The 16,346-nt window shown below is 39.7% G+C and overlaps 1 protein-coding gene across 6 annotated transcripts in view; it reads left to right on the top strand.

Moving 5' to 3' along the window:
• AFF2 (ALF transcription elongation factor 2) overlaps positions 1-16,346 on the top strand; it is a 451,682-nt gene that overhangs the window by 307,296 nt on the left and 128,040 nt on the right. For all 6 annotated transcript variants that reach the window (XM_068957761.1, XM_068957757.1, XM_068957758.1 and 3 more), the window contains exons 5-7: positions 6,559-6,645; positions 9,414-9,450; positions 9,706-9,757. In XM_068957761.1, coding sequence (XP_068813862.1) covers positions 6,559-6,645; positions 9,414-9,450; positions 9,706-9,757 — 176 coding nt within the window. The remainder of the gene's footprint in view (positions 1-6,558; positions 6,646-9,413; positions 9,451-9,705; positions 9,758-16,346) is intronic.

Raw genomic sequence — 16,346 nt, 5'->3', positions numbered from 1 at the left:
AGGTGCCCAGGACCCAGCCGGGAGCTAAGTCATTTGACAGTGTAGACACACTATCATTTAGACTGTGGTTACTTTTAGGATTGTGTCAGACTTACTAAATTGGAAATTCAGTGGTGGCTCATGGAAGTGGTGTAACTTCATTATTTTCTCCCTGAAACAGTCTCTTAAGCTGAGACACCTTCTCACCGTAATGGAACATTGTTTTTCTTCACATGCACACGATTGGTTGGAGCGATAAGTACATCAATCATGATTTGCTGTTCTTTATTGCCTTCTAAATGCTTTAAGCAAAGAATATGAGTGTTTTTAGTTATAAAAGCTACAGTATGAGGAAAATATATTGAAAAGTGTGAGGTACAGGGGAGGCAAAGAGTGTCTGAAAGCTCAACAGAAAGAGAAAATGTTCATATTACTATCACTTTCTTTCTGTAACTAGTTCCCAAATGTTGCAAAGTAGGAAAGGAAAACATATGCTGTAATGTTTATAGTCAATCTCTGTTAGCTTCTAAAACAATTTCTATATTCATTTTCACTGAATATCATTTTTGTCTGTTCTTTCCCTCCTTGTTTCTGGAAAGGAACAGCAAGCCACTCAGTATGGGAGGAAGTGGAACGCATCCCATTCCCCAGTCGAGCAGGAGAATTTATTTTTAGTCGTGGAGAAAACCCACAAGGTGGACTCTGTGTTTTATATTATGGTCAGGGAAATTGTTGCTTTTTGTAGAATAAACTCTAGCTTTTGAATGAGAAACTTGGGTTGGTGTGCACTGTATTTCCAAATGGCTTTCTAGTAGTTTTGGTACAATAACAAGATAAATATTAGGATGACAAAGGCATTATTGCAAATGCTGCCACATTGAATCTCCAAAAATACATACTGGGCACACGCCACTGCTAATAAATTTGCTGAAACGTCTGCATGGCTATAAAGTTTCTGCCTTAACATTCATACCAGGAAATCTGACTTTCTCTTGGAGGCCATCAGGCCATCACTGACATCATTTTTGTAATTTTTTTTTTCTTCCCTACAGGGAAAAAGATGTGGTACCCCCTTGGTGCTGAGAAAAACTTTTAAGTACTGAAACTTGACAATAAAATACATATCCATGAACTTATCTAGCATGTCCCTACCAGTGCTAGCAGTGTCCTGGATCCCTCCCTCAGGAAGCCTTTGGCCCAGTATAAAGCAGGCCAGGTAGCAGGTCCCTACCAGTCAGGATAATCCCAAGTGCTAATGCAAATTCTCCATTCCTACATGATGAATATGTATGAAAAACATCTCTTAGTTTGGTTACCTCTGTGTTCCTTTAGGCTGTAGTGTCATTTGCTTATACGTATAAATATATATAAGTACATGTATATCTTGCCTTAGCCTTTTCCCTGTAGATGAGACAGGTTGAGATTTTTTAATTCAGTACGCATCACACAGAAAATGTGGTTGTCCTCATGCATTATTGGCTTCCTAGCAGGGAGGGTTTGATCAGGTCTGTATAAATGCAGAAAACCGAAAGATACTGTGAAACAAGACATGTTTTATACTAAGGCTGCATTGATAAATAGTTAATAAAAGGTTAATGAATCATTAATAGAGGCATAAAAAATGGTGAATTGGTTGGTTATCTTTATTCCATCAAAGCAATGGGTTGCTTAGCACCAGCTGTAACTTCAAGTTTGTAATAACCTTAAAAATCTGTTCATCATGTATTAATTTTTTACCAAATGCAACTTTAACATACAGTGTAACTAAGAATTTGAAGAAAGTTTAAAGCAACAGATTTAGCTAAAAGTTAAAAGGGGCCAAGAAGGACAGCTGACAGGGAGAATCCAAGAGGCAAGATACCTCTTTATAGCAGCAAGGCCCTCAGATTGCATTTATTGATAGAAATCTGTCCAGCGTGGCTCTTTCTCCTCCCTGCTTCTCAGGCTCTCTGTCATGATGTGGGTGAAGTTCTGGCACTGCAGCTGCACCTAGGTCTTTATGGACTCTAATGCCAGAGCAGGGGGAGAAAAACACCAAGATTGTTGCTTTCTTCTTCTGCCTCTTTGTGGATCCGTCAGCTGCAAGATCCAGTAAGGGTAGCCTTTGGCCAACAGAGATCTGTGAAACTATGGAACAGGAAAACAGGCTGGAAAAGGTCTTAGAGATCTCATCATCTCCTGCACCTCCCTGTCCCAGTGCAGGAATCAGTTCTTCCTGCTCCTTTCCTGACTGATGTGTGCTAATCTGGTCTTAAATGTGTTCCTCCAAAGAGGGAGCCTGTGTAGTTCCCCAAGCAATCTATGTCAGTGCTGGCATAGTCTTTACCATTTTCTTGCGTCTAACTGGAATCTCTCTGGCTGCGGTTTAAGTTCGTATCCACCATAAAACTGGAGAGCAGATTATTCTCTCCTTTTGCAGCAGCCCTTTCTGTAATTGAAGGCTGTTCTCATGTCTCCCCTCAATTCTCCCAAGGGAAGTAGCGTGAGCCCTATATCTTGGGAGACTTCAAATTAGATCAGGCTAAGCACTTTAACGTGCGCTGGAGGAAGGGAAGCTGCCTCAGTAGAGACATAGAGCATACGGTCTAGCTGCTTTTTTTCCAAATGACCTCTTAGAGCCTGGCCCAGTGCTTTTATCTGTATTTAAAAACACTGCACACACTTTCTTGTGAATGAGAAGGAAATGATGGAAAATGAAATACGCAGAAAGGAAATAAATCTTGAAAGAGGCAATTAATTTTAGGGACTGGTTTTGTAAAGCTATTTTACCATCTGCCCCATATCCCCTGTGCTCAGTTCCCCCACTTTGACCTGTTCCTTGGAAATATGCAAGCCTAAATCCTTCTTCGGTCCTCTCTTTTCATTTAAATCCTCATTTGGCCTTGAACCTCTGCAGCCCTTGAACAGTTTGCTCAGACAAGCTGTATTTTTGGTGATTTGTTAGACCTCTTCTGCATGTGTACTTCTTAGTTACTTACCTGAGGGCTTTTACAGCTAAAAAAAGCAGCCTTAGCTGAAGAGACGAGCGTGCCTAGCCCTAATAAATAAAACACGTGGGTTCAATTAAAACAATGTTTAAATAATTTTCAGAAAGGAGGATGCTTGATGTTACTACATCAGAGGACCACAGTGACTTTTAAGCCAACAAACTGTGCAGGTTTACTTTTTCATTTAATCTCCAGGTCTATAAAAAATGCATACTTCCATAGCAGTCATCTTCCCACTCCTACAGTTAACATGATTTTGGAATTATTTTAAGTCCAAACCATGTGAAAATAAATCCTAACTCGATTTTGTGGGCTTACTTTGTTTCCATTAAATTCCTCTTTAAAACATTTCATATGCTCGGTTTTATTATTGCTACTTCCAGGAATTTCTAAATACTTCCAAATTTGGATTGATAAAACTTTTAAAACTTTTCCTAGAAAGAAAAAATGAGTGCAATTCTCTACTTTCTTTTCCAGGTATTTATTTACAATCTGAGGCATTTATATGTATACCTTAACAGATGCACACACAATGCTCACATTTCAAATAAGTGATTCTTTACAGTCATCCCATATTAGAAGGGAGATACATCAGATGTCACATATGAAACAGAATAGAGTTTATCAGGTACTTAAAAATGAGGGACCACCAAAAAAATCATGGCATTGCAAAGAACAGTGGAGTCATGTGGATGGTTAAACGAATGACATCTTTCTCCCCGGCCCTGATTCCCCAAAGCGATGAGCATGTGCTTTAGGAGCAGGGTGGCGGAGGCGGGCGGTTAAGAATGCAGTCGTGTCTCGGCAGAGCGCGGGGCTGAGGTTGTGACCATCACTGGCAGCAGCTTGAGGCCGGTTTTGCACGTTGTGCTGCAGCTCAGCGGTGCCGGGGTGAGCGCGGTGCGCAGCCGAGCGGCTCTCTGAGCGGGCCCGGGGCTGCTGCCCGTACGTTATGAAGTGACGTTTTTCAAATGAGCTGTAGATTCAAAGCTTTCTCTGTGGCCATTCAGGGTTCTTTGGTCAACAGCGCTGCGGCATCTGTCCCTAGCTAGGTGTAGGTGTGTTATTGTAATAACTGCGTACCGCCTTGCCACTTCCACACGTATGGTATTTCTCAATATGCTGAGCTTTAAGCCCTTGTGTTGTTTGGCAGGTGTGATCCTATCTGGAACTTTCTACCCACTAATATGTACTTCAGCAATAAATAAGTGAAAAGATGCTTCTATCATACTGAGCTTATACCTTTGTCATGCACTTTGACGCTCAGAAGGACATTTTATAAAAGCATGAACTGGGTAGTCCTAGCCTCATTGAAGTTGACTTTTGCCATTGACCTCAGTGGAGTCAGGATTTCTTATGCTGTAATTGAATTTCTTCAAATAATAGCACACTCATTCTTCCTTTTCCAGGGATTTTATGTGTGGGTGTCCCCTAACAAAATGAGGAGGTTTGCTTGCAATTCGGCCCACTGAGTTGGTATTGAGGACACTGGATGCATTTGGACGATGAATTTTCAGCAATATTGGTTCAGGATGTTTGCTGGCATCCCCTTCCCATGAATCCTGAGGTCTCTGTCCAGCCTTTTCTGCCTGGGCAGGCAGAGACTGAGGTTAAGCCTCTAATTGTGGTCCTAGTATATGGTTCGTTGCTGCCTTCAATCCATCTGTCTATCTGTCCGTCTTCTAATTACATGATATAGTCTCTGTTTCATCGTTTTGCTATGAAAAAATTTGCCACAAAGCAACCTCTGTGGCATAAGAGCTGGCACAGGCATAGAGGATTTGGGTTACATTATCTCACAGAAAAGCTGACTAGAGCTTTTTTCCCCTTCCTCTGTGCTGCAGTCCAACGACTAGCGCAGTATGATGTCGGCGTACTGGGCTGCCGCCGCTGCACCCCCAGGAAGGACAGGCTGCTCATGGCCATCTCTTCCCTCTCGTCACCGCCTTTTGGGGCTTGGGCAGCTAGGAGAGGTCCGAGCTCTACGGGCTGACACCTGAAGCTGTTACAGGAGTGTGGAGACTTGTGTCCTACTCTCCTTGGCTCAAGCAGCCAGCGAAGCTCACCCCCAGCTGCAACAGCTGTAGCTCCATGGCCTGTTAGATAAGGGCAGAGACTAGCTGACTGCATCTTCAATGAAATACATATTAGCAGCGAGTTGTAGCCACTCAAGCCATGTCTTAGCCCTGATGCACCCACCACACTACTCTTTTCACAAGGCCCATATTATATTTAATTATAGGATGTTGTATTTTCACTTGTGCAGCATTACCAGTGGCAGTCAGGGTACCTACAGAAACCTGTGTACTCATAAGCTTTGTTATGAGCCGCCCTGGGCTTTGAGGAGTGTGTAGCTGCTGCTAGGGCATTCATTCTGATGCAGTCAGTATCAGGCCATACCATGCAAACCTTCCCAGATCAGACTCTCTCTTTCTTTGTGTCCCTTGTCTCATAAAAAAGTCTTTTCCGAGCTTTGTAAGCAAAGAAAAACAACCAAGACAAAGATATAACAGATCGCCAGAGACAAGTATTACTGCCTGTCTGAATATTTATTAAATTAAAAACAAAGATAAGAGAGAATGGAGCAGCATCTACCATAAAATATACTCATTACAAGGGCATTTACAGGCTTTGCCTAAAACAACACTTTTGCAGTATCTCTATATTAGTGATCTTTTCCCCTCTTCTGAAAGTAACCCCAGCTTGCTCCTGCTGAAGTCCCAGTTCTAGGCCTCAGTAAGAGCAGGCATGGTATGAACTTTCTCCTCTTTTTGTGTTTCATAGCCATGGGCAGGCAGGTAGTTTCTTTGAAGACGGTTGGAACGTGTGTTTAAATGATGATTCATCACATCATTGATACAGAGAGTGGGCCTGTTGCTTAGATGATCCAGTTCAGGTCTTCACCCAAGACTTGCGTTTCCAACCTAACTTCAGGCTTTGTGTGTAACCTTGGGCAAGTCACCGACTCGCTCAGTCCCTTATCATAAAATGGGATTGGTAACACTTCCTCACACTTGCAGAGTGCTCCAGTACTCGACATTGCATGCCACAGTTAAGTGCCAACGGCCAACGCTATGAGAAAACACTTTGGCCCTTAGGACACCATCAGCCCCTCATCTATGCCAGGCACTCACGCTCCAATCCCGCTCCAGCTTTTCAGACCTGGCTCTGGCTTATTCTGCCGCCATGGAGATGCAATCCTCTGTAGGGTACCTATCCAGTCCAGGAAGGATCCACTTCCTGCTTGGGCTTTGCAGATGAAACCTCATTGTAAAACTCTTAATGATGGCTTCATCCATATAACTTGACAGGTTGACCATGGAAGTGGAATATACAAGCACACATGGTTGAAATCTCCATTAGTATAGCCTGTTGTCACCCTTTTTCCCAGGAAGTGTTGCCAGTAGGAACAGTAGGAACCCCGACAGGGTAGTTAAGGTGTTTATCTGCCAGGTAACAATAGACGGTGATACTTCCTAAGCAAGTGCATCCCTCAAGTTCGGTGGAGAATATGTGATCATTTTCCCTCTCTTTCTTTTCTTCTTTACTTATATGAATTTGTTTTCAAAAACATGTTTTTTTTCTTTCCTAGGAAATGACCCATTCCTGGCCTCCTCCTCTTACTGCTATTCACACTCCTGGCAAGGCTGAGCAGACCAAGTTTTCTATCCCAAGCAAGGTACAAGGCTATTAACAGTGACCTGATTAACATGCTGTTCTGTTGAGTGTTCTTTGCTGGAGAGTTTATTTTTGTAATTGTTCCATTTTCAGAAATTTCGAAGATTATTTTTAGTTGGAAGTTCCCGAACTGTTGTTACTAGAAGAGCTGCTTATTTAAAGCTGCAGAAGTTATAGCAGAGGAAAAGTGAACCTTATCTTTGTTTTTATAAGAGTCTTTCTACATAAGTACAACATATTTTATTTGTTTATTTTTCTTTCATCACTATTTGTGTAACGCAATGGCTAAATTGGTCTTCTGTTCCTTCCAATGATTGACTGCCTGATGGGGTTTAGGCTGCATGATCAACTTAGTGGGACTAAAAAAGTTTCTCCATGTGAACCGAGCTCTAGCATTTATCTGCCTGCACACTCCCAAGTACCAGCAGACAGAGAGCTGTACAAATGTGATCCCTAGTATCTGCCTTGTTAAAAGCATTGCACTCGGCATTTGCCACGTTAAAAGCCTGGAGAGTACTTGCAGTTCACCTGACATGCAGTGAAGTGTTAAGCCACCGTCATTTGACCATGTCTTGAGCCCAAGTTCTGTTGTTGCTTTCTAGCTACAAGTCTGGTAGCACAGTTAGAGCTAGAGCTCCCAACCAAGGCAGTCGTTGCCAAAGGTATTGTTTGCTGGGATCTGAACAGCAACAAGCTGATGATGTTTGGGGAAGGGAGAACTTCTCCGGGATAGAAAAACTACAGCAATCTGACACGGGGCTATATAGGAGTTTCCTTCTAGAGGCAGGGCCTTGCAAAACAGCTTATAAAGCTGTACTGGTACTACTTGCCATTATGATTCAAGCAATCATATCCTGTTTTAGAAGCTGGAATGTGATTTTCCCCTTACTGATTTTATCTATTTGGCAGATATTTTCCATGTCTGAAATGCAGCCTCCATACGTAATTGGAAATCATAGGAAATTAGGAACATCTATGGTCCTTAAAAAACAAAGCCAGTGCCTACAATGCCTTATTTTAAGAGAAGGTGATTGTTACTGCTCCAGCACTGCCAATATCAGTTCAGTTAACTGCTTCTTCATTAAGCATCATAAGTCATAATCATGCAAAGGTGTAATCCTCACTGTAAACCTGGTTAAAGTCAGTTGAACCTGTTTTAGGTGAAAGTGGATTCATACCTGTGTGCATGCATATATAAGTGCCAGTACAGTTTTGGCCTATTGGAAGCTTTATTCTTCTAATTTATGCCATCTCTTAATTTAGTGCTGTATTTTTAATGGGCTCTACATAAACAGGTCTCTGTCCTGCAGACTGCCACTATCTCAACTGAGAGCAATATAATCACAGGCTCAGAGAAACTAAAATCTTGTTTTGTTTTGTTTTTCTGTTCCTATTAAGTTTTCTTTGAACTTTTAAGATCCACATCAAAGTTAATCATTTCTGGGCAGGTTAAATGTTGATCTTAAAATTGTTGACCATATGACTTTAATATAAAATATAAATTAGATTTTTTTAAGCTAGCATTTCAGGAAATAGGCAAGCACATAAACGTTTCAGAGTTTGTTAGTTTTACTGCAAAAAAACATAACAGCAATGTGTCTCTGCAGAGCATCACACTAAATCAATTATAGCTAGCCAAATTGTTGAGTCTTAGACACAACATGGGTAGCTTGTGCAGCCATAAAACCAAAGACAGGCTCTATTTGAAGTTCTCAACTTAACTAAAACATACAAGTATCCTCATGAGAAATGTATGTTAAAAAGTGTGATAAAAAAGGCGGAACTTATCAGAACAATTTATCTTTTTGACATTCAAATTTAAAGTGCCATTTTTACTCTTAGGGCATGATTTACTTCACAAGGGACTGACTGACAGCACAGTACAATATTAGGAACTAATAACGCCCTAAGAGGAAGTGCAGCGAGGGCTTTAATGACTTTAACATCCTACAGAAGTAACACTTCCAGCAAAGTAGTGCCTGGCTGCAAGACTAGGTTGTAAATAACACCTTAATTTCAAATCATCAAACTCTGCTTGGAAGGAAAACTGATTACAATCGTTGTGGACTGTAAAGCCTAGAGAAAAACTAAGCAAGAAAACACTGTGACATTAAGGAGCAGCTTAGTTATTGTGAGTCAACAAGAATCCCAGCATTCGCAAGCTCAGTGGTGCAGCCACATCCTTCGCTGGGGTAAAGTTGCTGTAGTTCCACCGATTTCATTGGATTTGCTCAAATTTCCATGAGGTGGAGATCAGCCTCCTATGTCTGTATCAAATCCTAGATGTCGCAGCCCACATAAAAACACTGTGGCTATGGGTAAAAGGTTACTGTGTTTTCTAGCAACAAGATCAAAAAAGAAAGGCAGTGGCGCTGAATTTAATGCGTAGCTGCATTCATGCTAAGGACTAAATTTTACACCACAGATGCCTCACACACATGTCCGTAGCCAAGACTTGAAAATGCCGGACCACGGCTGGTATAAGTCTGTGCAGTGACTCCACTAAGGGAGTATGTAGATTTACAGCAGCTGAGGACAAGCTCTTGTCTGAACTGTAAAAGTGTCCCTCAGTGGTGCTCTGTCTCTGCAGTTAATGGTTTTTTTAACTGATGTCACTGGTGTTGCCTTAACAGCCACATGATCTCTTCCCTGTGCAATCTCCTTCACTGTTTGTGTAATGCCAGCGCCCTTAATCTACAAGCAAAGATGTATCTTACCTTCTTCATCTCATTTAACTAATGCTGACATTTTGTGTGTTCTTCTTTGTAGGACTCCCAACATCTGACCTCAGGATACAATGTGCAAAGTAGGTCTTCATTATCCTTAGTCCTAACAGTCAGGGTTGGGTTTTTTTTTTTTCTCCCTACTTAACATCACTAAAACAAAGGCTGAAAAATTAATTTCTGTGGCGCTAAAGCAGATCAGTTCCATTTTTTATTACATGTTATGCATTGTGGCATGTTGTGAAACCAAGTATAATTAGATGGGCTGACAGCTTTGGGTGCATTTTAATTCTAGAGTAATCTTTTGACATTTGAAGATGCGTTTCCTTTGTTTGCAGAGTGGAGTGATCCAGCAGGGAAAGTTGCAACTAAGTCAGTGCCACAAAAGTCGTGAGTATTATTTCCAGCTTTAAATCTTGATTTAAATTTATCATAAAGAAAGAGGTTATTTCTCCGAAGGTAACTGAAACCTAGCTTACTCATAATCTTGTCCTGGTGTTCAGGTGTTCTCAGTGGTGCTTAAAAATTAGCCATAAACCAGTTTTATGTTTTCAGTGCTTATTACTGTTTCTTCTTTTTAAGCATTAGCTAACGGAGGTATCTATGAAAGATGAGTTTATTAAGCAGAAATAATGCTGATTTTAGTTGTAAAGCTTGCCAAAATTAAATCACTTTTATGTTTCTCTCATCAGATACTAAGCCTCTTACAATAGAAAATGCAACCCAATGAACAGATGATGCAAGGAATTTAGCATTTATATAGTGAAGGAGAGTAAAAACATCGTACAGAACGATTCTACTTGCTGTTACTGAAAAGCAGGTCTTGAATTTTATACACTTAGATGAAAATCACAGCTGATTTATAAATATGACAGTTGAAAATTGTGGAAAAGCTAATTCTCCACTGTGTTAAACCATTCTTCTTTGGTGCTACTCTGGTGTAAAACTGGAAAAATGTGGCAGTCAGTTGAGACTGCACTGTATTTTTTACCTTTACCCCAGAAATTCGAAGTAGTTTGTGAATATTAATTAAATAATAATCTTGAAAAGTAGGTTGTTGTTTGATACTTACTTGAGGCGTAAACGTGTTGGTCCGATTTAAGTTCAGCGCTGTGATCTTTTTACAGTTCAAATGGTCATAAACTACTGAATATAGACCTACACCAGCTTAGCTGAGGTTTGAGTAAATACAGTGTGTTCATTTAAAATGACTTCAAAATGATTCTAGTGAGTCTCCTTAATCTCCTAAGGACACAATTTAAATTAAATCCATATAGGGGAAGAAAAATCAATGCAGAGATACCTACATAGCTTTTTAAAATTAATTTAAATATATTGATTTTTAAACTACTGCAAATTTATGAACAGACAAGGACTTACTGGGTTTCAGTGGTTTGTCTATAACCACAAAAGAAGCCCGTGGCAGAGCTGGGACAAGACTGTGGGTGTCCCAGCTCCATTGGTTTAATAGGTAGTCTCTGAAGGCCCACTTCTTTAGGAGTAAAGTCAGATCAGGAAAGTATGCATTTGAATAAAGTTACTTCCTAGAGTAAAGTTTTACGAAATTATGTTCAACACCTAATTAATCTTAAAATAAAATATTATTTCCTCATATTGAATTAGAACTAGGTAGGAATGCTAATGATAAATAGATTAATTCATATGGATAGCATTTATGGCATTTATTTACCCAAGTTAATATCAAATTAGTTCTTCCCCTTTGCTATTTTTATTTCTGGTAATGACTGTTTTTTTTCTAAAGAATCTAGCCAGCTAGACTCACTGTTCTTGTTAACAGAATGCATGCATTCATTTTAAGAACATCTAAGTGATCCAAATCTAACATCAAGCACATTCTCTAGTGAAGAAAAAAAAAATTATTACATCTTTAAATGGTTTTTCTCCTAAAGCAAGTGTATTTGGATTCCACTGTGAAAAATTTTTTAGTGAGTATACCATAAAATACAATATTTCAATAGTTTGTAACCAACAGTAATAGACTTGTCAATCATGGTTTATAGTTATAAGCTGAATTTCAAAAGAACAGTGCTTCAGAGCTCAGTGGTATATAGTGCATTTAATGGGACCAAAGCTCTCTATAGGAAGCCTGATATAAAACCCAAAGACACTGAGTACATTTTATGAACCAGTTGCTCTCTGTTCTGCTGCTTGATCTAAAGTTCCAGTACTATCAATCAGATTTCTGCTGCAATGAACTGCCTTCTTATGGTAGGTGATAGATTTTACACATGAGAGATCCGAGCTGCAATAAAGCTACTTTTATTTTTAGCTTCCAAATGAAGATCAGCTAACCCGTTACCATCACTTTTTCTCTTTTACTACAGAAAAATTGTTAAGGCAGCTTCCAAGGATTTCCACAGGGCTTTGGGAGGTTAGGAGGCAGTCCACTGTGAGACTTGGTATTACAAGGCCAATTTGTTTCTTTAGATCTGCATGTGCAGTTACCACCACTTTCAATGGAAATTATCTACTTGAGGACATTACTGGGCATAATGAAATTAAAGCAGAGAGTGAGGAAGAAAAAAAAATGCCATTATTGAGTAGTTAGAGGTGTTTCTTGCGATCCAAATAAACCCAGTCATTGTGTATTTTATAGTATAGTATTTAACAAATTGCAGTTGTAATAGGGAGGATTTAATCTTTCTAATGTTGGACAGTTTCAGGGTTATTAGAGTGTGTGAGTAAAATTACAATCCTACTTACCACCAGTAACCTTTGTAGTTACACTGTCGATCTCACAGCGATCTTACCGCTGGTTTCAAAACTGTACCCACCACCAGTTCGTCGTGTATTTTGCCAACTTGCTATCTGCTAACTGGATCTGCTATCACTGAAATTGTGTTCATCCATATCCTTTGTTAGAGACGATTTTAACCTGGACAAGTTTCTAGAGAAAGTGAGGGTTATTCCCCAGCTTCTTTAAGTTTACATGCAATTCATGTGAAACCTAAGTTATATTTTCCATTTATATTGCTCCTATTGACAGTCATAGAGATCCCAGTGGCATCATTAGAAAATCTTAGGAATTGGTGCTAATGTGCTGGCATTTGCCGCATCTCTGAGTAGCACCATGACTGGTTTAGGGATGTGTGCCGAGCAAAGATGCTCGGCCTGCTTGATGCTATATTCTGCATCAACGGTAAAGTTGCCCATGTGTTATTACAGAATTCAGGTGTAGGAACATTGACATCATCGAATATCGGGCTGAAGAGATGTATGATCTTTGTAAGACAATGTTTCGGGTGTGTACTTCTAGGGGAAAGAACAGAGACCACCTGCTGCAAGGTGGATTCATTTACCCATGCCTTGCTTTTGTAGGGTGATGCAAGACATATGACTTGTGGTTGCCTAACTTGTCTCAAGTAAGGCTTTTTGAAATACGAATTTCATCCTTTTTATAATTGTTCAATGTATTCTGTCACATCCACATGCTAGAGAAACCCAACACCCAATGCGTTGCAGCAAGCCATATAGTAGGTAGAGTAGTTGGGATCCTGTCTAAATTCTGCACCTACATTGTACATGAGTGACCTTTATTGATTTAAATGATTCATTGAAAAGAATCAGACCTTAATTTCTACTCAGAATTCTTGAAAATGAAATTTTGAACTCTGAGGCGGGGGCGTGTGTGTGTGTGTACAGTGGTGAGTTTTTATAGCTGAAATTAGGCTATGTGAAACTATGGCACTTGGCTTCCCATTTTGTCTTCAGACTCACTGTAAAACTCCATTGATTAGGTATTGTGCAGTCAGTTTACAACCAGTCTACTCCGATTAGTTTGCTATGAAGCACAGTAAGCAGGAACAGATAAGGTGCAACCAATTTCACTGAGAAGGATTTTCTGTCAGCTTCCATGAATTCAAGGGTACCTACTCAACTCTTGACTTAGGTTTCTGTTATATAATTACCACTGCAAGTATGTCATCCTCAAACATCCAGTTCTTTTGTTCTGTTTGGTTGTTAGCATTTGGCCTCTGTCCAGCTGGCAACTACCCAGAATCTTTTTGATCAAGCACATCCTGTGTTTCGAAATCATACTGCAGAGTAGTCTTGGGTAGTTTCCATAAAAGCCTAGCTAAAAAGAAGAATGTAATCATAATGATATTCTTCCTTTCTCATAAAATGACTTCCTATACTTACTGTATTAATACAGTATTAAAAGGTCCTTCTCATGGGCTCGGTGAACTACCGGAAACCATTAAAAACTTAGAGCCGCAAATTCTTATGGATCAGACAAAAACAACTCATTTTATCTTTATAGGATTTTTGTGATCCATCATGCTTAATGATGCACAACCTGTGTAGGGGCTAGAGAACAACTACATACAGTGGGCTCAAAAACAAAACAAGCGACTGAAAACTTTCATGTGATATTTCTGCATGGGTTTTTCAAAAGGGGCTCACCGCTGGCTTCAGCTCGGCCAAGATTTCACTTCATGCTTCTAAACATATTTCAGTAAATACCAGTATTCCTCTAATCCCAAAGATTATTGTAGCACTCCATGGAAGCCTGTTTGAAAATGGAAATGTGCTTCTTGACATCTAACTGCTTTTCAGAAGTGTCTAATGGCTTTTTGGAAGTTCTCCACTGTGTTAGGGACAGCCACCTGGGAGCACAGAAAACAAAATTTGGCAGCATGTTCAAGCTATGAATTAAAGGTAATTCACGGTTTGAAATGAATCAGCATGAGGTCCTTATGAAGAGTAATCAGACATCAAGAGGATTTTATGCCAAGGATTGTATATTGGATAATGCGACAACAAGTAATGTTGTTATTCAGAACATTCAAATCAAGAAGCACTGATGAATTCTTAACTTGAAAGGACTCATTTTTTAAAAAACTGGGATTCATTCAATCTCGATGCATGATTTCCAGTTTAATCCTATGAAATGAGAACTTGTGAAATTCATCTCCAACTGGAATTAGAGGAATGTTTGTAGATATGTATACAACTCTCTATTTGAGTTCCAGTCACAATCCAGCCCAGATATAATACACTGAAGAAGCTGAAATTTTAGTATTTCTAATTACAGTTTTTGGTGAGTGTCAGTGGATTCTACAGTTTTGATAGCCTGATTTCTTTTATTGGATACATTCATTTTCACTTAGCAAGCGTGTGGCAAGCTTTAATCATTAGAATAAGTGCTGCCTGTTTGTTGGCCTCAGGAAGTCCCAAAGATATTCCCTCTGGGTTAACTGGGAAAATCAGGAGTACAAGAGACTTATGCTGCCATGTATAAATTATGATAAGTGAAACAACAGTGGCATGTAATTGGAACTCCATTAATCTTTAGAGAATTCCAGTGCATCATATTAAAGGGACAACTAGAAAATGAAGATAAAAAGGTCTGTTTTGATTAGATGTCATTCACCTTCCATATTTACTGTTTTGTTTTGTTAATTAGAAGTTTGCTTTGCATCCTTTTGCCCACATAAGTTCCTGGGTGTTATCATCTGGGGTTTGGAGCAATGATAATGAGTCGAGACGGTATACTTTTGTTCCTCACTGCCGCAGGCTTCTCCTATTGAGCAAAGGAGGGACTATTGAACAGTTGGGACTAAAACGCACAAGCATTTCCTATGGCCACTTGCCTATAGAAGCAAACTTGCAAAATATTTCAGCTGCTATTAAATATGTTAAAATCCAGTGTCATAATTAAAAGCCCTGTATCCTTAAAGATAAGCCCATTATTCAAAATAATTTCTAAATTAGACTTTTAATTTGTTTTCATTATTCAGCTGGCTCACATATAGTTTAACCTCCCTGTCAAAATAAAGTTATTTCCTAATACGTTCTTTTCCATGATCTTTTCTCCTGACATGTTTATAAATCAGTTTAAAAGATTGTGTGAACAGAACTAAATTAATTCTCTTACATTTTGCTGATCAATGTTGAATAATTTTTCTTGACTATCACAGACTCATATAATTACTGCCCTTAAGAATGCCTGAAACAAACTAACCAACTGCGTTCTTGCCAGCCTTGCTGATTGGAACTTTAATGAGCATTGAAGCATTTAAATTTCCTCTGATACTATATAAGGCCCCATTAAAAATTCAACATTTATTTGCCCTAACTAACTGGTAGCAGTTGAAATAGTTTGTACTCAGGCAGGATGCACTACTGCATCACAGCCAAATACATGCCACTGCAGAGTGGTGATCACAGTACATGCTGGTATTAATATGGACAGGTACACAACACACATTGCCGTGTTTGGATTCAGGATGTATTTCCCTATCCACTCCATAACCGTTCCATTTTGGAAACCAGTAAGATTGCAAATCTGCCACCGGTTTCCGTGAATTTAAGGAGCTTTTCTACAGGCAGCCAGCAACACAGCAGCATATGTTGTGCCTTCATGGCTTGAGGCCAGTCTCCGACTGACCTCCCAATTTACATTTCTGCGGGATGCCATCACTTCCGAACTTTAGTGTAACTTCAGACATTCATTTTGAAAAAACATGTACTCAGTAAATGTGAAAATGTACAGCAGAGTAGAGCAGAGGAAGCCACCACAATCAGTACCTCTCCCACCCGTTTGTTTTCAGAGCTGTGGGCTTGCTGATAAAATGCGTGTAAACTAACCCCTTGCTTGCTTTCTGTTTGCCATAACTTGGACTTCACCGTGCTCCCTTTGTCTGAACTCTGAGCTGTAGGTAAATTTCAAATTCACAGCCAAGCCATTTCTTTTCTCTTTCGTCCTGATGCTCTTGGCTCCAGACCCTTTCATTCTTGCTCTCCTATCTTACTAGCTCTGTAGACTTAAGTGGCTTGAGACAAACTGAGAAAATTGTTACCCAGATTCATCTGCGTCATGCTTCAAAATAGTGATAATTTGAAATAGCTGATAAGCTTGAAAGAAGAATGGGCTTTGCTAGGAAACTTGGCATTCACAATATCAGAATGGGCTTGAAACTCCCAGTTTGTGTCCTAAATATCCTATGCAAGACTA

The sequence above is a fragment of the Struthio camelus genome, chromosome 11 (assembly GCF_040807025.1).
Source record: "Struthio camelus isolate bStrCam1 chromosome 11, bStrCam1.hap1, whole genome shotgun sequence".
Lineage (NCBI taxonomy): Eukaryota > Metazoa > Chordata > Aves > Struthioniformes > Struthionidae > Struthio > Struthio camelus.
This window is presented reverse-complemented; position numbering and strand designations above follow the sequence as displayed.